Below are 27,207 nucleotides of genomic sequence, written 5' to 3'. Positions count from 1 at the left end.
GGCCTTACGTGCACTTCATAGAGTGATTGAACAGAAGTGTTTTTTTTATATATTTATAGATATATATACACTAAGCTTTATTTTATATTTCCAGCACATGCAGATATAACTCAAATATCACTAAAGGACCTCAGGGGTTAAACCGGAGGCTCGGCTCGTAGAGTTCACTTTCACCTGGAGTTTAAGTCCAGCTAAGATTTCCTTCACTTTCTCCACAGGTCAATATCAGTTTCTCCAGTTTCAGTGTATCTTACATGTAACTGCTTGTGACTTCCAGGACTGTAATGTATACGATCACAGGGGGGGGGAAGACTACAAATATAAGCATGTGCGGGATTTAGTGTGTCATATAAAGGCTCAGTGTGTACGTTATTCATCTTTGGTCAATCCCAAATGTACTACGCATTGACTCCACAGCGTTTCTCTCCAATAGCTCCATAAATGGCCTCCGGCAGAATAGAGTTTGGAGTTTATAGCAGCCTGTATTTTGCATTTGGACAGCATGGTGGCTTGGTAGTTAGCAACTTGGGTTCTAGGTCCAAATCTGACCAGGGCCAACATCTGCAGGGTGCTTGTATGTTCTCCCTATTCATTTTCTCCAAATACTACTGTATTCCTCCACAATTACCACCGCAAACATTTAGATTGTGAGTCACAATAAGGACAGGGACCGAAGTTGACCGCTATATAAATTATTCATAATAATAATGTACATTATTGTACAGCTCAGACCCCTGATTGATCAGTAGGGGTCTAAGGATGAGGAACCCCACCAATCTAAAGCATTTTTAAGGGGCTCCAATATATAAAAAAAATTACAAAAATTTTTGTAACTTATCAGAAAACTGCCTGTTTTTAAACCAAGTTTTTGTGTTAAATGTATTTCTTAAAAAAAAGTTATCAGTTTTTTCTTTACATGTCATAATCTGTATTGAAAAAAAATAAATAAAAAATCTTGTAATTTTCTTATCATTAGAGGCAGGATTACAATGACAGGCAAACACTACTGTACACAGCTCATAACACAGGATTCACCAATCACAAGAGGTCATTTCGGTGCTCCCCTTCTTGCACAATAACGTTTTCACGCGCTCATTTGAGGCTTCAGTGCAAAAGATAGTGTCTAAGTGAGTCTGTTCCTGTTAAAGGGGTTGTTCAGTTTTGGCAGATTTGTCACTGCAGACTTGTGGAATGATCACATCATGCTGCATAGCATGTGTTGTCCGGAGTCTCACAAGTATGCGGTATACATATTGACTAGACGTGCGCAGCCTGTGGGAATAGGTGATAGTCCGAGGGAGCCAAATCAGGGGAATAGGGTGGGTGCTGAAGCAGTTGGAAACCACAGGAGTGTATTGCAGCAGCCGATGTGTGAACTTTGCCAACTTCTCCATTTCCATATTTCAGCCTTGCGACCCAACTTTAAAATGTTGTAACGGAAACAAAAAAAATCAAAATAAATCCAGATTGCTCATGAGACCATTCAACTAACTAAATAACATATTGCATTGCAAAACAAGACCAAGCAAAAAAGATTTCATGGGTGGGCCTCGAAGTTTTCAGGCGCCCCTCGTACTTGCGGTTACATTACCGCCCGCTCCCAGTGCTAGCACCGGAGATTCCGGACATAGCTTACTATTCGTGCTCTGAGCATTCACAAGTCTGCAGTCAAGCAATGACTACACACTTTAGTGCCGAACCCCATTAAAGCACCACTCTAGTATTTTTTAATTGTACCACTGGAGTGGTTCTTTAATTTGTAATTCCCCTTCCGTCTGTCTCATAAATACTGCCTCTGCCTTCATTGTTATCCAGCTTCGCTCCCTTCAGTCTCCGACGAAAAGTGACCTGCCGGAGCATCTCCGGGGTTTCATGGAGCAGTGTGGAGGAGACTCGTTCTGGCGCTTAGAAGTCTCCACGCAAGTCTATATAACTTCCAGCCAGTCAGAAGCTGCACTCTCAAGATGACTGGACTGGAGCTGTGTCGAAAAGCGGTGAAAAGGCCAGAGGGTGAGAATATGACCAGGTGTAGGAGACTTATGCTTAAAGCCCCACTCCAGCACCGAAAAACAAATGCTGGAGTGGTGCTTTAATGTACATGTGGATTTCCTGAGAATGAGATGGCAGGAAATATGAATCTAGAAAAGCCACAGTGGTCAGTGTGAAAATTGCAAAATTTTTCATTTTGATTTTTAATAGAGATTGTGATATGGGGTAAAAAAAAAACAAAAAAACATTGCCAATATAAAAAATACATGTAGCTCAAAAACCTGATTTTAAAAAATTGGCCATTCCCTGATGACATATTCTCGTAGAGCAAAACTAATACTAGAAGTATATGACTAAAATGGCTCAGTATGGAATAGACAAGGCAACTGTTAGATGGATTCATAACTGGCTTAGTGATCGGACCCAAAGGGTGGTCGTAAATGGCTGCACATCCAGTTGGAAGAATGTCTCAAGTGGGGCACCACAGGGCTCTGTCCTGGGCCCTGAATTCTTCAACATCTTTATCAATGATTTAGATGAAGGAATTGAGAGTAAACTGAATAAATTTGCTGATGACACAAAGCTAGGAGGGATAGCTAATACTAGAGAAGAGAGAGAGAGGATTCAAAAAGATATAAATAAAATGGAGCAGTGGGCAGCAACTAACAGAATGGTTTTTAACAGGGAAAAATACAAAGTACTACATCTGGGCAATAAAAATGAAAAAGCATATACAGAATGGGAGGAATAGGGCTAAGCAACAGCACATGTGAAAAAGACTTGGGTATACTAATAGATCACAGACTGAACATGAGTCAACAGTATGAGGCAGCAGCAAAAAAGGCAAATGCAATTCTAGGATGTATTAACAGAAGCATACAGTCTAGATCACGTGAAGTCATTATTTCCCTCTACTTCTCTTTGGTCAGACCTCATCTGGAATACTTTGTCCAGTTTTGGGCACCATATTTTAAAAAAAGACATCAACAAACTGGAGCAAGTTCAGAGAAGAGTGACCAGAATGGTGACCGGTCTGCAAACCCTGTCTTATGAGGAGAGGTTGCAGGATTCGGGAATGTTTAGCTTGCACAAGAGAAGACTGAGAGGAGACTTAATAGCTGTCTACAAATATCTCAAGGGCTGTCACATTACAGAAGGATCATCTTTATTCTCATTTGCACAAGGAAAGACTAGAAGCAATGGGATGAAACTGAATGGGAGGAGAGACAGATTTGATATTAGAAAAAACTTTTTAACAGTTAGGGTGATCAATGAGTGGAACAGGCTGCCATGAGAGGTGGTGAGTTCTCCTTCAATGGAAATCTTCTAACAGAGGCTGGACAGACATCTGTCTGGGATGATTTAGTGAATCCCAAGCAGGGGGTTGGACCAGATGGCCCAGGAGGTCCCTTCCAACTCTACCATTCTATGATTTTGTGTCACCAATTGACCTAGCTGTACGCCAGATCGTTGGCTCTCAGCATTTTGAAAGCCAAATTTTGACTTTGTCCATGTTTGATAGACCTTGAAAGACGTCCTTCTAGAGGTGCGATGGGGCTTTTAAAGACGCGGAAGCCAATTGGTGTGGGGGGATATCCTTAGTTGTTAAAGTGCACTGTTCTCTTGAGGCTGACAATGTCCTGAATTTTAAGATAATTTTTTTTAGAAACATAAAGGTTCTTTTTATGTCATTCTATGAAGATCTCAGGAGAACTTTGTGTTGTTCGACTTAAAGGGTTAAAGAGCTTAGCCTTGCATGAGCTGGAACCGCTCAGATTACTCCACTCTCCGTCTACACATGCTAATTTAACGTAATCTAAAATCATGTAGCACACACTAAATAACTTAATCTAACATCATCTTACATCTGGTAAAGTTTAGAACAATTCATACGTTCCCCCATAGTCACAACGCATTGAAACGCTAAAAACTGATGGGCAGTAGACTGCACAATAAAACCGCTCGTTGCTTACACAATAGGAGGAAAGTGTAAAAGTTCCTGGGTTTTGCTTATTTATTGATTTTTCCAAATATCCTACAGAGCTCTTACTTTTGGATTAGAACAGATATTGCACATAGGGATTTCTTTAATGGAACACTTTATTAATCATGGATTCCAATACGTGACAAGACTCTTATTTGTCTGAATTGGATTTCATGTGGAGCAGCCTATGTACAGGAACCTTGTGAAATTAATTTAGGGTTGTTGTTTTTTTTTGTCCTTTCTTTTTTTTTCTCGGTGTTTAGTGGCACCTCAAGTTCCTTATTCGCATCTTTCCCTGTTTAAACATACAATTTACTATGTATTCGGTCATGAGTTCCAAGATGACTTTTGGATTTCACTGCTGAGTTTTTGATGAATAAAATATTATAACCAACTGTTACGTTTCTATCATCACATACCTAAAAAAAAAATTGTAGAAAGAAGGCTAGAAACACAATTTATTATCCGCCTGACAAATATGTTCATCGTTACACACTATATATATATATATATATATATATATATATATATATATATATATATATATATATATACAGTACAGACAAAAAGTTTGGACACACCTTCTCATTCAAAGAGTTTTCTTTATTTTCATGACTATGAAAATTGTAGATTCGTTCTGAAGGCATCAAAACTATGAATTAACACATGTGGAATTATATAATTAACAAAAAAGGGTGAAACAACTGAAAATATGTCTTATATTCTAGGTTCTTCAAAGTAGCCACCTTTTGCTTTGATTACTGCTTTGCGCACTCTTGGCATTCTCTTGATGAGCTTCAAGAGGTAGTCACCGGAAATGGTCTTCCAACAGTCTTGAAGGAGTTCCCAGAGATGCTTAGCACTTGCTGGCCCTTTTGCCTTCACTCTGCGGTCCAGCTCACCCCAAACCATCTCGATTGGGTTCAGGTCTGGTGACTGTGGAGGCCAGGTCATCTGGCGTAGCACCCCATCACTTACCTTCTTGGTCAAATAGCCCTTACAGAGCCTGGAGGTGTGTTTGGGGTCATTGTCCTGTTGAAAAATTAATGATGGTCCAACTAAACGCAAAACGGATGGAATAGCATGCCGCTGCAAGATGCTGTGGTAGCCATGCTGGTTCAGTATGCCTTCAATTTTGAATAAATCCCCAACAGTGTCACCAGCAAAGCACCCCCACACCATCACACCTCCTCCTCCATGCTTCACGGTGGGAACCAGGCATGTAGAGTCCATCCGTTCACCTTTTCTGCGTCGCACAAAGACATGGTGGTTGGAACCAAAGATCTCAAATTTGGACTCATCAGACCAAAGCACAGATTTCCACTGGTCTAATGTCCATTCCTTGTGTTCTTTAGCCCAAACAAGTCTCTTCTGCTTGTGGCCTGTCCTCAGCAGTGGTTTCCTAGCAGCTATTTTACCATGAAGGCCTGCTGCAAAAAGTCTCCTCTTAACAGTTGTTGTAGAGATGTGTCTGCTGCTAGAACTCTGTGTGGCATTGACCTGGTCTCTAATCTGAGCTGCTGTTAACCTGCGATTTCTGAGGCTGGTGACTTGGATGAACTTATCCTCCGCAGCAGAGGTGACTCTTGGTCTTCCTTTCCTGGGGCGGTCCTCATGTGAGCCAGTTTCTTTGTAGCGCTTGATGGTTTTTGCCACTGCACTTTGGGACACTTTCAAAGTTTTCCCAATTTTTTGGACTGACTGACCTTCATTTCTTAAAGTAATGATGGCCACTCGTTTTTCTTTACTTAGCTGCTTTTTTCTTGCCATAATACAAATTCTAACAGTCTATTTAGTAGGACTATCAGCTGTGTATCCACCAGACATCTGCACAACACAACTGATGGTCCCAACCCCATTTATAAGGCAAGAAATCCCACTTATTAAACCTGACAGGGCACACCTGTGAAGTGAAAACCATTTCCGGTGCCTACCTCTTGAAGCTCATCAAGAGAATGCCAAGAGTGTGCAAAGCAGAAATCAAAGCAAAATGTGGCTACTTTGTAGAACCTAGAATATAAGACATATTTTCAGTTGTTTCACACTTTTTTGTTAATTATATAATTCCACATGTGGTAATTCATAGTTTTGATGCCTTCAGAGTGAAACTACAATATTCATAGTCATGAAAATAAAGAAAACTCTTTGAATGAGAAGGTGTGTCCAAACTTTTGGTCTGTACTGTGTATATATAAATATATATATATATATACTTTTAATAATCATACTTCTCCATTGCAGAGATATTAGCAATTAATGTTTTTGGCACATGATGAGTCAACTTCCAATTGGACTTATCAATAGTTGTCCAAGTGGGTGTTATCAGATACCTACAAGGAGAAGTACATGTGCCCCGTGAAAAGTATCTGATAACACCCACTTGGACTTAACAAAAGTTGTCTTTATGTTCCAAAAACTTTGATTTTGATCGCTAATATCTTTGCAACGGAGAGGTAAAATTAAAAACAATTTTATTCTGCTCTGCAGCCGCTACTACATTGTGGGTTCAGCTCAACATGTAAAATTTGATGAAAAGTCGTCTTTAAAGAACGCATTTCAGCAGTCATAATTTTTTTCTTCTTTACCACTGACTTGGCTGTATGACACTTTGTTTTATGTGGGACAAATTGTATTTTTTTTTTAGAAGCTGTTTTTAGAGGCAGATAAATTACTAAGTAGTATTCATATTTATATAAATCGAAAATCGTTTTTTCAACTATAATATACGAGGGGCGATCCAAAAGTAATGATAATCAATAATAAACACAATGAATATAGTCAAAAAATTTTTTTATTTTTCTACATAGTCTCCTAACAAGTCTATACATTTAGTCCATCTCTTTTCTAAACTTAGAATTCCCTTCCAAAAAAATTCTTGATCTTGACCCTCAAAAAACTCCCCAACAGCGGTTATCACGTCGCTATTGTCGTCAAATTTCTTGCCCCGGAGGTGTTCCTTGAGCCGAGGAAAGAGAAAGAAGTCACTGGGGGCTAGATCTGGCGAATAGGGGGGGTGTTCCACCAGTTCAAAGCCCGCTTCTTGAATGGTAGCCATGGCAACTGCAGCTTTGTGAGCCGGTGCGTTATCTTGGTGAAACAGCACTCCAGCCCGCCGTTTGCCGCGCCTTTTCTCCTTGATAGCCTCCCGCAATCTTCTTATTTGTTCTGCATAGTAGGAGCCTGAAATAGTGGCTCCCTTCTCCAAATAGTCCACCATAATAATTCCTTCAGCGTCCCAAAAAAGGACGCCATAACCTTCCCTGCTGAGCTTGACTCTTTGAATTTCTTCGGCGTCGGTTCGTCGGCTCGTTTCCATGTCATCGATTGTTGTTTAGTTTCGGGATCAAAGTGGTGGATCCAGGTCTCATCCATGGTCAAAAAACGTGACAAAAAATTCTCCTTGTCTGCTTGGAACTTTTCGAGATTTGCTATTGAAATGTCAACTCGTTTCTTCTTTTGCTCGTCGGTTAACATTTTTGGCACCCAACGCGCAGAGACCTTTCTCATGTGCAATTCTTTTGCAAGGATTCTTTGAATACTGCCATATGAGATCCTTGTGACCTCAGCTACATGCCTGATAGTCACTCGTCGATCTGCCAACACAACTTCAAATTTTTTCACGTTTTCTTCATTGAGGGACGTGGATGGGCGTCCTTCGCGATGTTCATCTTCCGTCGATGTTCTTCCCAGCTTAAATTCCTTGGCCCAGCGTGCAACTGTGGAATATGGAGGAGAAGAGTCCCCCAATGTTTCCACCAAGTCGCTGTGTATGTCTTTGGTAGACATTTTTTTCAAGCAGAGGTATTTGATGACAGCTCTGAGCTCGTTTTTTTCCGTTTTGATGTTCACTCCTTGGCAGTTCATATTCAAATGAATGTAGCTCCCGGGAATCGTGGCCTATTTAAGTGATTTTTTTTCCCTGGACTAGTGGGTACCTAAGAGAGAAGAAAACATTTTATATTAATTTCTGTGTGCAATAGAAATAACAGATTATCATTACTTTTGGATCGCCCCTCGTATATACTGTATGTTACACTGTTTATTTCTCACACTTAAATGAGTCCACCTTAAAACCCATGTAGCCACAAGACTCTTTTGGATGTGGCAAAACCAAAAAAAAAGACCATGTGTGCATTTGGAGTTTTTTCGTTTTGTTTTGCTTGTTTCCATGGCCAGTGTGAATATGCTTTAACATCTTGCATGTTTTCAAGTCATACTCCGGCTCAGTTTTCTGTTTTTTTTTTTTTTTCTTCCCCCTTTTGGATGTAGGTAAAACAAAATTGTCCAGTAAGGTTCTTGTAGGACTCGTGCACTTGACGATTTCATGTATGTGAACCCGTATAGGGAGTGCATAGACTGCCCCAAAAAGTTTGAAGTATGTAACATACCTACCTTACCCAGCTCTGGAGACGTCTGTATCTGTCACCAGGCGCTGCCGCCGGTGATGATGGCGTTGAAGGAGGTGGAAAACGGTAATGCCCTTTTTTGTCCCTAGAAGTCATGTTTGCAGCCCAGTCACCTTAACTCCCTCTGCAGGGCCTGCCAGGTAATGTGTATTTCTGTTACTGGTTTGGTCAGCAGGTTTGATTAGTATTTCGTTCTGTAGCCTGTAGGGTAGCTGCACACCGAGTCTGGTGAGAGTTGCCAGTTATTGTATTTGGTTTATCTCTGTACACCTGGTGTATCCTGATCCTGACCTGGCTTGTCACCTCTACTCCGTCTGATTTTGGGATTCTCGTTAACCTTAACCTCGGCTGGTTATTGACCCGGGCTAGTCTAGACACTCTAGCTACAAATAGCTCGCTCCTCAAGCTTACAGCTACTCTGTCAAAGCAACTCAAGGTGCTTGCTTATAAATCCAGATCCCTGTTAAAGGGAAAGGCCAGGATGCTTCTGGATCAGCAAAGTGGAGTGACTTGCGCCAAGTCTGTATGAGATAACTTTTTTGAGCTTTTGCATTGGATGAAGTAGAAAAGTCTGGGAAAGTGGATTTACTCCGTAAACCTATTTATATGGTATTTCTGGGCTTGGATTTGTGTAGGACTTTTTGGAAAGTTGGAGTGGACCTCCCACTTCTGTTTACTTTAGTTCACCGTTTCTTTAAGGGTCCTCTGTTTTTAATACTTCCTGGTATTTGGCTTTGACAACTTTGATAGGTGCGGATTATACATGCGTTTTTCGTGCATTTCACCCGCAGAAACGTCTGTGACTTTGACCTACTGATTTTCCGCAATTAATGCAATTCCATGGGGAAAATCAACGCATAAAACTAGAAATTGACATTTTGCGGATTTACAACAAGGCACCGCAGGTCAGTTTACGCTACGTAAAAAAAAAAAAAAAGATTTCTATTAATGCCATTCACTTTGCTGGAACGCTAAGACACTGCATTATCAAAAATTTAGTGTAGGAAATTAACCTAACAGGATCCTGTTAGCTTTATAAAGTCTGTTTTACAAGACTGAAATACTGATACGAAGGTGGGAACAAGCTCGGAGATGGTGACAAGCGCGAGTGTCGCGGGTATCACTCCCGTGTGTCACCAGCTTGTCTCCTTGAACTCTTCTTCATCAATATGACATTAAGCAGTCAGAGCACGGAGATCACAATCCGCTGTAATTAAGTGCTACAAGTTCTTTTGCATAAAATGACACGTCTGTTCTCTTTATTTCTTTTTTCAGTTTCCATTGCAAGACGTGTACAAGATCCCTTAGCTGAGCTGGTCAAAATTGAGCCCAAACACATTGGCGTCGGAATGTACCAGGTAAGGCTGTGCCAATTGTTTCATCTTTGTAAATCAGCGGCAAAATGTTTTAATTTGTAACCGAAAAATATCAACTTAATGCATATTTGTAATAGAAAAGTATCGATTTTTATATGTGGTGTCTTTGAAAAATAAAACTAAAAAAAAAAAATATATATATTATTAATAAATTGTATTATTGAATTTTAATTTTGGTTGTTTTCGACTTGTATAATATTTTTCTAATAATAGAACTTGCAGAAAAGTTGTAATAAAAAGTAACCAGGCTTACACACAGACCGATTAATAATCTATTAAAAAGACATTGTAACCTGATCTAAAGAGGTCTCGCTGTTCAAAGACATTTATACTTCTCATCGTCATCATCTGAGCCTGTATCTCTCTTTGTCTTTGAAGGCTGGAATGCAGATTTTTTTTTTTTTTTTTAACCATAACAGCTTTTGGTCAGCGTGGGGAAAAAAAAAAAAATATATATATATATAAATATGGTAGTTGTCGATGATTTTATCTATTTTTTTTTCTGTTTGCAAAAAAAATGAAGCTTCTCAGGTTGTAAATTAAAAGCTCTATTTCTAGTAAATATTCACCTCCTTACCTTCACTGTCAGTTTACTGTTTTATGCTTTTATTTTTATGCTTCTTCATAACCCCTTTATTCTTTCATTGATATGTCCATATGAGGGCTCGTTTTTTTGTGGAACAAGTTGTAGTTTTCAATTACAACATTCATATTACTGTATAATGTGCAGCCAAGTGGAGGAAAAATACAAACACAGTAAAATGGTGAACTAAAAACCCATGAAAACCTGTAAGGTATTTCCAGATTTGTATAGTGTGTGTGTATGTATGTATGTATGTATATATATATATATATATATATATATATATATATATATATTAGTAGCTGTAGAACATGTAAGAAATTTGTTAAAGAGAAATAATGTTGTTGACCCTTAATTTTCATTTTTCCATCTGTGGACAGGTCCAAGGTTTTGTTTTAGCATTACAATCTGTAGTTTTGATCGGTACCCTGTTGGATACATATTATGCATTGATTATTTATTGTATTTTTTGGACGAGTTGTTGCAGCAACTGACAAACGTCATTTGTGGTGGGTTAATTTTTATCTATTTACTTATTTGCTTTGTTGTGTTTATCGGACGGATTAAATAATTTAATATTTTGTTCAATAAGCCATTTTTGTGGACACAGCAATACCAAATATATTTTTTTAATCTTTATTTGTAACTAGAGCCGAGGTGGATAATTTTTTTTTTTCTAATATTTTTAAACTATTATATCTTGGTCCCCTTTAGGGGACTTGAAGCTTCAGTATTGCATGATAAACTGAATTTTTACAACCTGTGCTTCATAGAAGCTCAAAGACAGAGGCCTTAAACGGGTTCGCGGCTGCCATGACAAAACCATCTGAACCTCTCGATAATATTGCGGGGGTTGCGACAGATCGCCCAAATTGGCGCATCTTGGGGGAATCATTCCATTTAAATGCTGCTGTCAGTTATTGATAACGGCATTTAAAGGATTAAATAGCAACGATTGGCGGCAGCTGAGAAGAGGTTGAAATTTTATATTGAATAGTAAATATTTAAAATTTATACTATTTGCTTTCACTTTTTTTTTAAATAATAGCTATATATAATATATACTGTGTGTGTATATATATCTAATATATAAAGCTTAAGTGTGTGTATGTCTGTATGTATGTATGTATGTATGTATGTATGTGTGTGTGTGTATGTCCGGGATAGGCATCCGCACCGTCGCATCTACAGCCACAAAATTTGGCACAGTCACACGTCTGGACCCCGAGAGCGTCCTAAGCTATGTTGTGAGGCGAAATTTTAACCCCGCGAGTTCCAATTCACCAAACAATTTTGCCCCTATCTACATAATGGGGAAAAAGTGTGTGCATATCAAGCCCCGCCCCTCATTATGATGTCACAATGGTTGCCACGGCGATGCTGATGTCATCATAGGTTGAAAGCCCCGCCGCTCATTATGATGTCATAATGGTTGACTATGGGATGAAGGATGTGTGATGGGTATATGGGCACTGGACTATGGGATGGCGGATAATTATGATGGGTATATGGGCACTCGACTATGGGATGGAGGATATGTATGATGGGTATATGGGCATGGGACTAAGGGATGGAGGATGTGTGATGGGTATATGGGCACTCGACTATGGGATGGAGGATATGTATGATGGGTATATGGGCATGGGACTATGGGATAGAGGTTGTGTGATGGGTAAATGGGCACGGGACTATGGGATGGCGGATATGTATGATGGGTATATGGGCACTCGACTATGGGATGGAGGATATGTATGATGGGTATATGGGCATGGGACTATGGGATAGAGGTTGTGTGATGGGTAAATGGGCACGGGACTATGGGATGGCGGATATGTATGATGGGTATATGGGCACTCGACTATGGGATGGAGGATATGTATGATGGGTATATGGGCATGGGACTATGGGATGGAGGATGTGTGATGGGTATATGGGCACTCGACTATGGGATGGTGGATATGTATGATGGGTATATGGGCACGGGACTATGGGATGGTGGATATGTATGATGGGTATATGGGCACGGGACTATGGGATGGTGGATATGTATGATGGGTATATGGGCACGGGACTATGGGATGGAGGATAATTATAATTTGCTATAACTAACCACAGTTAGTTACTATGCCCGGGCAGCGCCGGGCTCTTCAGCTAGTGTATGTATATATATATATATATATATATATATATATTCCATTTACAAAGTTAAATGTAAAATAAAAGAATAAAATAAAGTAAAGTAAAAGCATATAATATATATAATTATTTATTAGATATTTATTATAGAATTAATTAATCATTTAAGTATAATTCTATTACTTTTTCAGGTATATTATGTTTTTTTAAAGCATGTATTTATACTAAAAGTGATTAATTCTATATAGAATATATTAATAATTATATATATATTATCTCTTTAGTAATCTGATCCGGTGCAGACGCCGGATGTCTCTATAATTTACCGTATTATGGTCTGTGTACTTTTGCCATCGATATCTGGTTTCATTACAGTGTAGACATGCGATATCGCGGCTCGGCTAATGCTAATTGATTAATGGCTGGACACTTGGCTATAATCCCGCACAGTTGTTAACGTATTTATTATACGAGTATATACACACCAGTCATTTGTAGCATTAAATGGCATACTTGTTCACATGGGTTATTAATTTTGTTAATGTAATATTGGAGCTTTCGGGACTCGGAGCTATTGATGAATGTGACTCTTATAAGAATACATAGAGGGGACTTGATTTTACACAGCATCGAAGAAAAACATGGGCGGTCGTGTGGTTTTGCAGATCTGCACATGTTCTGTTTCTCCTAATGAACACTTGAAGCCATAAATTATTACCGGGCAATGATGAGTTACTACCGGGCAATGATGAGATACTACCGGGAGCAGACGCTCGTTTTTCTAATATGCGCTCACTGTTTTAATCTGAGTTTGTTTGTTAAAGAAATAATCTGATGGGTAGAAAAAAAAAGTGTTTTTTTTTTTTTGCAACCACTTTTTTTTCTATAATGCAAGTACATCCAATAAATGTAATCAATTTTGTTATAAAAAAGTTTTTTTTTTTTTTTTTTTTTTTTTAAATAATCTAGATACTATTCAGATATCCATGAGCTTCCATATTCACAGACTACGACCCCAACGGAATCCCATTTGTCTCTTTTTTTTATCAACTCCACAATGTATGTGTAAAGAGCATCCTAGATGCTAGTGATAAGCATACGGATTCGTAACTAATAAAAACTTTTACCAAGTCCCCGAAAAATTATATTTACCAGGAAGAAGTTTAAAAGAAAAAAATTCTTCTCTCTTCGACCTTCCTCATACCACTCCGATTAGCTTCCCTGTCTTCTACCTTCTGCCTTTTTCTTTACGGCGCTGCCATTCTGTGCACCATCATGTGGTTTGCGACCTGCAACTGAGGGAGAAGGTAGAGCGAAGTCCTAGGAGAGGCAAATCTCCTTCTTGGCGGATTGGAGTCTTACTAAATTTATTCCATGCGTAACAGATTTTTCAACCAATTTTGAGCTAATCTACCAAATTCCATCTTCTTGTCACCGCCGCTGATGCATGTTCCCATGAAACGACGATTTTGGAATTTTGCTGTTCCTTTATAATTTCTGCTAGAAATGTGTGAATACATTGTGTATGGTATTTGGCGCTACCTACACATTTTAGTCTGTCCAATCTGTGGACACTTTTTTTTTTATAATTTATTACGAGGGGAATGGTAACATCCACTTGTCAACTTATAGATACGTTTCTAGGAGGAATAACAGGAATTCTTCTAAAAAAAAAAAAAATGATCCCAATTTTTTATTTTATGGTGAGTGCAAATATGTACTAAAACAGACATGAGAGCAGATCTATAAGGCTGTGTGCCCACGTAGCGTTTTTTAAGCGTTTCTGCAGCGCTTTTAGACAAGCGATTCTGCTGCAGAAACGCTTAAGAAAAGCATCCAATTGATTTTTAATGAAAAACGCACATGTTCTGCCAATGGTGCGTTTTTAACCGCTGGGGAAACGCTTAGCGATTAAAAACGCAGCGTGTTCATTAATTTTGCGGAATCGCACGTGATTCCACATACCATCAATTATATGGGTAAAAACGCTTAGGAAAACGCATGCAAAAACGCTTGACAAACGCTTACAAAAGCGCGTCAAAAACCGCATGCGTTTTCCCGGGAGCAGGGTGTGTGATTCTGCTCAGGTTTATTCTGCTTCAGAATCACTACGTGGGCACATAGCCTTAATATTTATCAGTTCCGCCAATATTTACCAGATCTACCAATATTTAGTGAATCAGACGTGCCAGCAGAGTTTCCTTAATTTGGAAGTTCCGTACATGTGCGAACCAAGTATCCATAATCATGCTGCTATATGTACTGTATCTTTTTGTAGTTTACAAATAGGAGCTGACATTTTGACATATAATTAGTAAAAATATTTTAGCAGCCAAAAGAAAACTAAACATAGGGATGAGGCATAAAATAAATAGGGGATGATCTTGCCCTCACTGTTTGTGCATTTTTCTGCATCTTCCTGGAACAGTATTGTTATTCTGCAGAAAACCCTGGGGTTAATTTCCTTCTCATATTATCAAATTTCTTTAGCAAGTTAGACAGCATGAAAATAAGCTACTTTGTAATTGACTTGATTTGATTTTTTTTAGCGGCTGTCATTCCCCTGCTGTGAGAGCTTTTATCTTACATGGTGTACAGCGTGTTTTCAATTAAATCAACCACCAGAGCCTGGTTGAGAGTGCACAGTAGTTAGCAGTTAGCTTCTTACCTTCCTCCCTCTCCCTCTCAGTTTCTGACCAAAGGTGCTGTTATCACTCCCTATATAATCACAATCCCCCTGCATCAGCAGTTTCCAGAGTAGTTTTTTTAATCACAGCTTTCACATTCCTGAGTCATGTGCTTCTTCAAAGACCCTGTAATCTCTATATATAAACAAAGTTATAGTAGTGCAGACTCAGATCGAACTCTGACAGACCCTAAAGCCCCCGTTACACACTGCGATATCGCTAGCAATATGGCTGTAAAGTCACCGATTTTGTGACGTAGCAGCGATATTGCTAGCGATATCGCTACACGTGATACTTACCTCCGACCGGCTCCCCCACTGATTATCGCTGGTCGCGCGAGAAGGTCCTGGATCATTTCTCGTCGGGCGCTTCCTGTGGCGCCGACGAGCGACGCGTGGACGCGGGCGGGAGGACGTCAGGATCGCCCCGTCTGACAGGTAAGTAGCGACCCCCGACCGCTGCTATGTCGCTGGTGAGATCTGCCTGTGTGGCAGCTCATTAGCGACCACTTAGCGATGCACCAGCGATCCATATCGTTGTCGGGATCGCTGGTGCATCGCTACGTGTAACGGTACCCTAATGTGTTGAAGCAAGAAGGAGCTGCTGACCTGAACTGTCACTCAAGGATGAGCACACACCTCCCCAAGCAACCAGGAAGTAAGGAGACTGCAGAGCTATGAGTCGCTCAAGAGGCAACATGAGAATGACCCATTAACAAACCTTTGGCCTACACCAAGGGGCGAGGCACCTGCAGCAGCCAGTTTTCTTACAGCCAGACACTGATCTATTGTGAATGATAGCTCCTGTATTGTCTATGTACATACATTATCTTCTAATTTAATCCTGCCTGTGAGGATAATGGCATGACTGGTAAGAAGTGATCTCTACAGAACAGGTAGTGTCAGTGACCAGTATAGAAACTGCAGGATTTCAGGATTACTTCTTAATATAGATCATGCTATGGAAAATTAGAAAGCCACATAAGGATACCTTTAAGGAATGAATTGCTGGGATATTTTTGTGAATTTTCTCTTTGGTGTTCTGTCCACCCTGCTCGTAAAAAGGTACAATCTGGACAGTGAGTATATCTAATAAAATTCTTCCGGCTTTGGAGTAGTATATAGCATACAGGCAAGGCTCCATGTTTTTTTGTTTTTTTTTTTTCATTTAACCCCGGTCCCTGGGCCAAGTCGGTGATTTCGACTTATGGTTAGCTGGGCTAGCGAAACATCACCTGTGCGCCACCCACATGATGTCATGCCAAGTCTCCTGAACGCTAGGCTTCATAGAAAACCGTGGTTTAACCTATATACTGCAATACTGTTTTATAGGGATATACAGAATAAACATTCAGACAATCACGGGTTCAAGTTCCCTAAAAAAAAAAGGGGACAACAAAGAAATTAAAATAAAGTTGTGTTTTTGTTTTCTTTTGCCATTTGACTGTCTCTGTAATTTTTTAAAATTTCAGTACATGATATGGTAAAATGAATGGTGTCATTCAAAAGTACAACTCGTCGAAAGCCCGGCTACCGGGAGGAATGAAATTTATTCCTCCTGGCAACCTCCAGCTTTCAGTCATAGAAATGCGGCCAGCATGACTTCTTTCACTTCTCAGTACATAGTGACAGCCGGCTGAGCAGTGCATCAGTGGTTACAGTCATCGCTCACCATGTACTGAGCGGTGCCAGAAGCTGCGTCGGCTGTGCCTCAATGACTGAAAGCCGGAGGCTGCCAGGAAAAATAAAGATAATTTTCTCCCATCAATCGGGCTCTCAGTGCAGAAGGCCGCACAGCTTTAGAGCGATATTAATTTGCAGATTAGCCCCATACCTACATATTAATAGTGTTTGGGGAGATGACAGGTTCTCTGTAAGGTTCCACTTCTAGGCGTGAAAAACCCCATTTACGAAATGAAACATTACACAGTACCCATGCAATCCAACGGGTGTCTGTGTAATGCAGGAAAAGAGCCTCTCTAGATAGAAAGACCTTCTTTGTAACCGCTCTCCACCCAAGAATTAGGGTCTCCAACTGTAAATCCCCCTCTATTAACTTCCTAATATAGAAAAAAGTTCCCATAATAGATAACCCATTTAACCCTCATTATTGCTTAGCAGGGAATCGGCAAATAACGTTTTACCGGTACTGCGATAGGAATAACCAACACTAGAAATAGTAAAATAAAGAAGGTTATATAGAATTATTTTATAGAAAATCCACAAAAAACATTTATGACGGAAGCTTCTTTAATTTCTTATGACACTGGCATATTATCCTTGGCCTCCTGCACAACCTCGGACTCTCGGGGCGTCCTGAATCCCTGTGACACACAACAGGATTTTTCTCTCCTTTTTAGTAATTTGTATTGGTTTAAATCTGGCTTCAAACTGCATTTTTTTTTTTTTGTTCTTTTCGCAATGATAGGAAATATTGTTTTAGAGCCGGAATTCATATTTTATTAGACGATGACCTTTCCCGGGATCTGCTCTATAAACACCCAATCTTCTGTGTCAGTCATTGTCTAGAGTTTCATCTCTGCCCTTCTTTTTCCCCTCCATGACATAGCGCGATGTCTATGAATTCGACATCGCAGCTACTTCGAGGCACAAAATTAAAAAGTCTCTTAATCCCGACTTGCGTTGTTTGCTTTCACAACTGTAAGTCATAAGTAATTAATTTTCTTTGGAAAATTAGTTGGGTTACCATTCCCAGTAGCATCATTTGTTGACACAGGGTTCTAGATAGGTTAATATTTTTTCTTCTGCGCCTTGGCCTCAACTTTGCGAGACCTTAAATAAAATAAAAAGCAAAATATACACAAGTTCAACTAATGATTCCCTCTTTTTCCAGATGAATGTTGTCTTTATTTTTTTAAATTTTTTTTTTTTTTTTTTTTACCATCCAGAAAAAATGATTTCTCGAGTGACGTGTAAACCGCAGGTTTGAACTTCCAACCTGTAAGGAAATGATTTTTTGTTTTTTCTAGTATGATTTTAAAAAATAAAAAGCCTTAGAGATCTGTCAGTCAGGGCTTTGATACAAGCGTTCCTCGCGTTTGTTATTCTTGCCGTCGGAAGGTCTGCGACTCCTTTGTTTTGTGGTCTGTGCATTGTGTCACTTGCCTGTCATCTCGTGCTAAAGTATAAGTCAAAGCTTTACAAATTATGGAAAGGTTATGTTCTGCGAGGATTGTACAAATCACCTGAAATCACTTCACTCAGGCTCCTCGCAGGGTACGAAAGCCTCTAAACACAAATTGGCCTCCATAAAGAAGTTATTAATAATATTTCGGCTACGTCGGCAGGAATAACGTGCCATGAGCATGGGACGACGGAAATCATATACAGGCGACATCATGCCGTGCAAAGGCTTGGATCAAGATATTGGGACCGAAAAAAAAAATAAAAAATTGTAAAAATCGTTTGCAAGATGTTACAAAATCTCACTTTTCTCCCTTTATAAAATGTTTACGATTTTTAAAAGAAACATTAACGGGAATCTGTCAGCAGGTTTTTGTTTTGTAATCTGACAGCATCATAATGTAGGGGCATAAACCCTGATTCCAGTGATGTTTCACTAGCTGGTCTGTATGTTGTCTTTTTCATACAATGCTCTGCTGTCGATCTAGCAGTGCTATGAATGCTGAGCTCTGTATAACCCCGCCCACAACACTGATTAGCAGCTGTCTGTGTACACTGTGCATTGTCAGAAGGTTGGACCAGGAAGCACGGGACACCTAGTCCTATTTGATAATCTTCTGCTGATAAAATACTGATTTTTATTGAAATTGCAACATGCAGCCTAGTAAGTGACACATTACTGGAATCGGGGTCCCCGTCCCTATGTCATTCTGCTCTCAGATTACATATTTTCTTTAAATTATGATGATATTTAGCCCCCACAAAGTAAAATATGAAATTATTAGAATTGGCCATTAATATGGCACCTACACCAATCATCTGATTGAAGGAGCCATGGCGTGCCTGTGAATGCTGTAGTCTTTTCCTTGTTTATCAGGGACCACTTTGTACATTTTTGTAGTGGCTGTGCCTGGTATTGCAGTCCTGTCCCATTCACTTATACATTGTGCAATTGTTGTGCCTGTTGTGCCTGGTGCGTCGTCCCTCCACAATGGATGTATGGAGCTGTGCCTGATAGAGATGAAGAGTCCCCAACCATGGAGGGAATACTATGGCCTCTTCAATTAGTCGATCAGTGGATTTGGATCTCGCCAATCTAATATGAACGACTTAAGCTATCAACACCCATGGGGTAAAAAAGTAACTATCCCCTTTAAACCCTATGCACAGATTGACGTAATTGCACATAACCATTGGGATGCACATGTATGGAGCCGCTCCATATCTGAACCTTGGTCAGGCCTCACCTGGAATACTGTGTCCAGTTCTGGGCACCACATTTTAAAAAAGACATCAACAAACTGGAGCAAGTTCAGAAAAGAGCGACCAGAATGGTGAGCGGACTGCAAAGTATGTCCTACGAGGAACGGTTAAAGGATCTGGGAATGTTTAGCTTTCAAAAAAGAAGACTGAGAGGAGACTTAATAGCTGTCTACAAAAATCTGAATGGCTGTCACAGTGTAAAGGGATCATCATTATTCGCATTTGCACATGGAAACACGAGAAGCAATGGGATGAAACTGAAAGGGAGAAGATACAGATTAGATATTAGAAAAAACTTTCTGACAGTTTTCACTCATTGAAACTGGCTTCCACGAGAGGTGGTGAGTTCTCCTTCAATGGAAGTCTTCAAACAGAGGCTGGACAGACGTTTTTCTGAGATGGTTTAGTGAATCCTGCATTGAGCAGGGGGTTGGACATGTGGACCTTTGAGGTTCCTTCCAACTCTACCATTCTAGGATTCTATGAACCCTCTCCATACAGGGCAAATGCCAGGTGTATTATGTAGCCAGTGTCTGCCTGTAACAGCAGCGATTGGAGCCAGCTCTAGTCAGTGTTATTAAATCACTTACATTCTGATGTCAATCACTGGCAGTGGCATTTAAATGGCCTTCCGTCGTCCCCACTCAATCCCCGTGTCGAGACTAATTTAACTATGTAGAGGTTCATGTTTCCAAAAGAAATTTAAAAGATCAAAATAAGAAAAAAATGTAATGAAACATGTAAAATAAGACCCCAAATTCTAAACTGAAGTCTTCTCCCAGTTAAAAATAAAAAAAAATACAAAACTGATTTTAGCATTGTCATGGCCAATATACCTAAATATATGAATATTATAACCGTAAATTACAAGAAAAAAAGAAAATGCCAGAATTGCCTTTTTTTTATTGATCACCCAATTTCCCACCAAAAATTGCACTAGATAGAAATCAATATTACGTATACTGTATATACCGCGAATTGGTATCCATAAATGCAAAAAACTAGCCCTTGTACATCTCCATCAACAGAAATATAAAAAAAAAGTTCTGATTTTTTTTCTCTAATTATTAAAATATATAAAAATTATACATCTATGTCAACGGAAAAATAAAGTTATAGGAAGTGAAGACAGAGGTGAATTTGCAAAAAACGAAAAGTCGTCTGGTCTTGGCTATATCACTGTTTAGCCGCTTATAGAAATATTGGTTTCATCAACACAAATTCGTAGGTTTTCCCGTGTGAACTGTTCAGTTCAGGTCTTGCCACAAACTTTTGATCATTTTCAGACTTTGAGTTGACCTAGCCAATAGTTTTATACTTCAAATCAGATGATTCTCCTTAACGAGAAGGGAACAACCCTTTGTTGAATGCAGACCTGCTGACCAGTGATCGCCGAGTTGTCAGTTGTGTCAGACCCACCACAAACAGCTGATCACTAGTGATGTTTGCATTTAGACACTCCATGCGGCCACTCTATTCCTCTCCTACATTTTCTTCGTGGCATCTATCAGAATAAATATGCAGCGGCCACATAGGCTAGTCCGTGACTTTCTCATCAGAGTTCTGCGATCCCCTCCTACCTGCCGGCATCCCCATGTGCGCCTTCCCATTAGTAGATGCGGCGTTATCGCAACGATGACGTTGTGGTGGCCCTACAAATCAGAAGTGGCATCGGGAGGTTGGTAGGAGACGGTTCACTGGGCTCAGGTCTAGCAGTCACAAAGTCCTTTCTCCACCACTGGACCAGGGTCTTGTAACTGTTTTTGAGCACTTCTGGTAGTTATTGTTTGGGATCATGGGTTTGTGTCCATCAGGTGTTCATATGTTCTCACTTTAGCTCTTTAGCATACGTGCTATAGAAGCTTTGAAGCCACTTCTCTGCCGTGTACCATGGAAATAGCTACTTTGACCAACATGCCTACAAGATTATCAGGAGTCAGAGCTGAGAGCTGTCGGACAAAATATATTTCAGCAGGCTGCTAATGTCTGTGATTAGTGGTCTACTTGATCTAAGTATTTGCTGTATCTCAGACATTTATCTTTATGTCTATGAACTATTTTATCTTGTAATTCAATCTTCCATGAGCCCTTCAGTTTTATATACTATTACTGTAGTGAAAACTGATGTTTTATTGGGGTTCTCTTACAGGTTTATTAGAGTCCATGCATGTCTCAGGCCAATTATTCTGATTTTTTTTTTGCTGCTGAGGTATTTAAAAACCTCAATTACTAATTTTTTTCAAATGTTTTTTTTTTCTATAGCAGCAGACGGTCCCAGAAAAAAAAACAAAAAACTTTTGATTTACCGGTTGCTACTGGGTGTAGACCTCATTCAAACAACCACTTTAACAACAGCCTTGAGTCGTGGACACTTTGGGTGACCAAAAGTGATGGGCAAACCCCTGGATGTTCGGGTCTGGCGGGTTCGGCCAAACAGTTTAAAAAAAAAAAGTTTGACTCTGGTACCAGAACATTACCCAAACACGGACCCTACTCACATGAATGGGGGGCCCAAACATCAGGTGTTTGCCAAGCTGTCATGTGCATGATAGCGCGACAAACACTGCCTTTGATTAGCAGTAAGGTTATTACCGCCGGTCACAGGCTTTGGCTGATCGGACTACTATTCCCATCAACCTATACCTGTTGTCGCTTATAACAGTGAGAGCAGGTGGTGACTGATGAGAGTATTCAACAGCACTATAAATAATAAAAAAAAGTGGATTTCCCTGTATTTTTAATAACCAGCCAGGCAAAACTGACAGCTGCGGGCTGTAACCCTTGACTGTCAGCTTTATCAAGGCTGGTTATCAAGAATAGAAATGTCCCCATGCTATTTTTTTTTTTTATTATTTTTTAAATGAATAATATAAAAAAGAGGCATGGGAGTCCCCCCATTTTTGACAAGCAGCCAAGCTAAAGTAGACAGCTGGGGACTGGTATTCTCAGGCTGGTAAGGGGCCATGGATATTGGCCCCCCAGCCTAAAAATAGCAGCCCGCAGCTGCACTTTGCCTGGCTCTTCTCACTTGCCCTGTGGCGGTGGCAAGTGGGGTTAAAATTTCTGAGGTTGATGTCACCTTTGTATTATCCAGTGACATCAAGCCCACGAGTGAGTAATGGAAAGGCGTCTAGAAGACACCTATACATTAGTAATCCTATACTTATGTTGTAAATAAACACAGTCAGAATAAATAATAATAATAATAAGTCCTTTATTTGAAATAAAAACACGCTTTTACATTTTTATTTAAAAGTAACAAACACAGTTACACTCAGCTAACGCCGTTCCATTGAAGCTATCGTCTCCTGAAAAAAGAACCATATGCCTCACCTATTTGATGTTCTGTCCCACACCATAATCTATGACTGTGATAAATAGTTTTCAACCTGGACAGTGCTAATTTCTCATGGTGAACTGCACCGTCAGACTTTAAATAAATAAATAAAATGGCGTGGTATTCCCTGGTATTTTTGATAACCAGCCAGGAAAAACTGACAACTGCGGGTTGCAACCCTCAGCTGTCAACTTTAGCAAGGCTGGTTGTGATGAATAGAGGTGTCTCCATTTTTTTTATTTAATTATTTAAATAAATTAATAAAAATTGTATGGGGTCCTCCATTTTTGACAACCAGCCAAGCTAATGCAGACAACTGGGGGCTGGTATTCCCAAGCTGGTAAAAAGCCATGGATATTGTCCCCGCCAGCCTAAAAATAGCAGCCCGCAACCGCCCATAAAAGGCCGCATCTATTAGATGCGCCAATTTTGGCACTTTGCCCGACTCTTCCCACTTGCCTTGTGGCAGTGGCAAGTAGAGTTAAAACATGAGGGGTTGATGTCACCTTTTGTATTGTCAGGTGACATCAAGCCCAAGGCTTCGTAATGGAAAGGCGTCTATAAGACACCTCTTAATTACTAATCCTATAGTTATATTGTAAATAAACACACAGCCTGTATAAAATCCTTTATTTGAAATAATTAAATACCGTTTTACTTCTTTATTTAAAAATAACAAACAGTTATACTCCCTTAACGCCCATTCCATTAAAGCCATTGTCTCCTGTAAAAAACAGGAAATAATAAAAAACTATATCCCTCACCTGTCCGGCGTTCTGTCCGTTTTTTTTTTTTTTTTTGTTTTTTTTTACAGGAGATGATGGCTTCAATGGAATGGGCGTAAATTGGATATAACTGTTTGTTATTTTTAAATAAAAAAGTAAAACTGTGTATTTTTCTCATAGATGCCTCTCCATTACTAAGCCTTGGGGTTGATCTCACCTGACAGTACAAAGGTGGCATTAAAGCCACAAATATTAACCCTACTTGCCACCGCCACAGGGCAAGTGGGAAAACCCGAGTAAAGCACCAATAGATATGCCTTTTCTGGGGCGGCTGTGGGCTGCTATTTTTAGGTGGAGGGGCAATATCCTTGGCTCCTTACCAGACTATGAATACCAACCCCCAGCTCTCTCTTTTAGCTTGGCTGGTTGTCGAAAATGGAAGGAACCCACACTCTTTTTTTCTAAATTACTTAAATAATTTTTAAAAAATGGCGTGGGACCCCTCTGTTCTAGATAACCATCCTTGCTAAACCTGACAGCTGAGGTTTGCAGCCCACAGCTGTTGGCAGCTATCAATTTTGCTGAATAATTCAGCCATCATTTGCCAAGAAAGATGCGAGCTTTGCTTGCTTGCCAGCATCAAAGCTAGGGACTTGATGTAACTGTAGGTCATATGTCAAGAAGAGGTTAAATGGTCGCTATAATTTTAGCAAGCTTTTCATAAATCAATAGTTGAAGCAAATATAGTAATCTTTATAATATATGTTAGCAGAGAAATCTGATTTCTTCTCCATTTATGTCACGGGGCAGTAGGGAAAAAGCAGGAGACGTGGAACCTGGGCCCCTGAACTGCCCCTCAGGCTAAGGAGGTGCCCTGACTTTCCTTAACTTGGGGGTACACTTGATGGTAGTGAGGCCCAAGTCCCTGAACTGTCCGTATCTCCTGTTTAGCCCTGAGCTAAACCCACAACCCCCTCCCCAGGAGGTGAGACAGGGAATAAAGTGAACTACACCAATAACACGAACGGAAAGATAAAACAGACACCATGGGGTTAAAGCAACTAAAAACCAAAACTTAGCTTTATCTGCTGCCAATGCTCCAAGCAGCAGAGAAGAGCACCCGATCAGCATACAGCAGCAACTCCAGTGTTCCAGATAAGCTGAACCCCCTCTTCACCAGGTAGGTCCAGTCTTCAGCAAGGTTGGTTAGCAAATGACCAGTATTATCAACAGGGAGCTGCAGCACCAAGTGGCCTTATAAAGGGAAGAGGGAGTGGCACCCACCTGCATAGATAATTAATCACCATGCAATAACATCAGCAGCCACTGGGGGGAAAAACCCATCAGCTGACCAACTACAGTTGTAGTAACACCAGCGGCCACCGGGGGAAAAACTCCTTATTAACCCCCGAGGACCAGAAAGGAAAAAGGTTTATATTAGCGAGTCCAGACTCTGACACAGATCCAAAAATGGATTGTTACAATTTATGAGCCACTTCTCTCCTCTCCCTGCCTCTAGAACTCATCATTCTGTTTAAATAAAAGCTCAAATCTGTTTTTGAATAAGGTAGACTGCCACCTCACTCCGTGATCAAATTACTGCTGGCTATTGAAGTCTAGGTAGGGTTCATGACCAGAGTGACCATCACACATAGTTTTGTAAGTGTGTTATTTCAATGGATTCACAGCTACTCTGCTCAGTATTCAATTAGCTGATAATTGAGTGTTTTTGCTCTCGTTTGTCTGCTGATTGCTTGGCATGTTGACTCTTCGGGAACTATAATCGGCCAGTGTAAAATGACCTTCAGTGACATTGCATATTAGGGCCATGAAGTGATTACCATAATAGTACTTTAACTCTGCCAAGGAGCACAAAGAAAATGTCATCTGGTAATTTCCATTGATCCGATATTTAACTGAATATTGTATGGTGTCTTCTAAAGTGCTTACGAGAGCTTAGCTGCATTGGCAGAGAGATAATTTGAGAGACATTGTGCTAACACGTGCCCAATTGGTCATATATCCAGCTATTCAGAGGCCACCAAGAAGTCTATTATAACTGACACTTATTCTGCCTGGTTTTTCTTTCTAAATCCTAAAGTCAGTTTAAGTACATAGACAAAGCCAAGTGAATACCAGTTTCCCCTGAACGGGGGCTATTTTTTCAGGGAATCTAATACAAACCAGATGTCCTGCAGAGACCCAGAGTTTTCCTTCTGCCAAGCATCTCATCAGAGGTCAGGGTTCTGGGCTCGGGGCCCTGCTCAAATTCTTTCACAAATTGCTATTCGGTGAGGTTTTTAATCCTAATGGAAAGAATAATGTGCTTGTAAAATCTGCAGTTATTAAAAACACAGCATAGGTACCGCGGACATCAATTCACTATGTATTTCATTTCATTAAACAGATTGCTGACGAACAGGCCGAGGTTTCCCTGGCAAACTGTGATTGTGTCAATTAGGGCATTATCACTTGGTAACTCCCTCTGAGGTCAATTGCAGTGTGCACCGTCTCCTCTGTGATTGACACTGTCAGTACTCAACAAGTCTTCTTTTTGTGTCTAGATTCTGCTGGATTCATCATTTATCAACCTTATCACACATTGTAGCCTGTCTGATAAATGTAATCTAGAATATAAAATACCATTCCACCCAAAATATTTAGACATTTTAAGCTATATCTGTTTTGGGGACACCTACAGAAGGTGACCAGAAATATGGCAGTCATTATAGATTCCCTGTTTTCTATGCCCTTGAATGCAGTGATTCATATTCAGGATGCATGGCTACACGGCTACATTTTTGACATTTATAAGGAATCTAGTTGTCATCTCCTTTGTGGCAGATGTAAGGGCAGAGTCAGACCACCATATAAATTGGCGCATGATCAGATGCATTGCACCGACTGGCCGTCGGCTCTCCTTACTCTAGCGAGACCATTGCATAGAAATACATGAAGCATTCACGCTCTGGTCAGGAGAGCCTCTGGCCAGTCCATGCATTGCGGTCCTATCACTTTTTGATTTTTACATCTGTCTGACTGCGCCATAACTAGGTTTAAAAATAACAGAAAACTGACGGCACATCAAGAACTAGTCTGAACAGGTGCATTCCAAAAAACAGCTTGCATATCAAAATTAGGAAATGGTTGCACTCAATTGCATTAAGGCATATCAATGTGAAATACATGAAGTGTGAATAGCGTAATGGCTTTTGAAATTTAGGAAAAACACATGAGATGCTTAGCACAAAATTTGGCCAAAAAATGTGAGCCCATTCACCAACGTCAAGGTAATCTCATGATCGAATGGGTCCCTAACCTAACTTCCTAGTGTGAACACGTACCTCTGGCTAATAACTTGGTCAAGCCTATATTTATAGGAAGGTCGGAACCAAATGTGATTGGATGTAATTAACCCTCCGTCAGGGGCAATATGTTTCATAACGAGTTTAGGGGCATTGCGCCTGTCCGGCACAGGCTAGAAAATTGGCTATATTTTCCTTTTTTAAAAATTTCAATGCTCTAAAAGTGATCAGATACCTTAATATGAATGTAATAAATGAGAATACACATAATCA

The 27,207-nt window shown here is 40.0% G+C and overlaps 1 protein-coding gene across 2 annotated transcripts in view; it reads left to right on the top strand.

The window, feature by feature from the left end:
* The window catches only part of SRBD1 (S1 RNA binding domain 1), a 255,048-nt gene that overhangs the window by 139,970 nt on the left and 87,871 nt on the right, over nt 1-27,207 (top strand). For both annotated transcript variants that reach the window (XM_073564217.1, XM_073564216.1), the window contains exon 17: nt 9,655-9,737. In XM_073564217.1, the coding sequence (XP_073420318.1) occupies nt 9,655-9,737 (83 nt within the window). The remainder of the gene's footprint in view (nt 1-9,654; nt 9,738-27,207) is intronic.

Source organism: Dendrobates tinctorius, unplaced genomic scaffold (genome assembly GCF_039654945.1).
Source record: "Dendrobates tinctorius isolate UK_male_01 unplaced genomic scaffold, ASM3965494v1 ptg000434l, whole genome shotgun sequence".
Taxonomy (NCBI): domain Eukaryota; kingdom Metazoa; phylum Chordata; class Amphibia; order Anura; family Dendrobatidae; genus Dendrobates; species Dendrobates tinctorius.
Note: the sequence above shows the minus strand (reverse complement) of the source record. Positions and strands in the feature narration are given on the sequence as shown.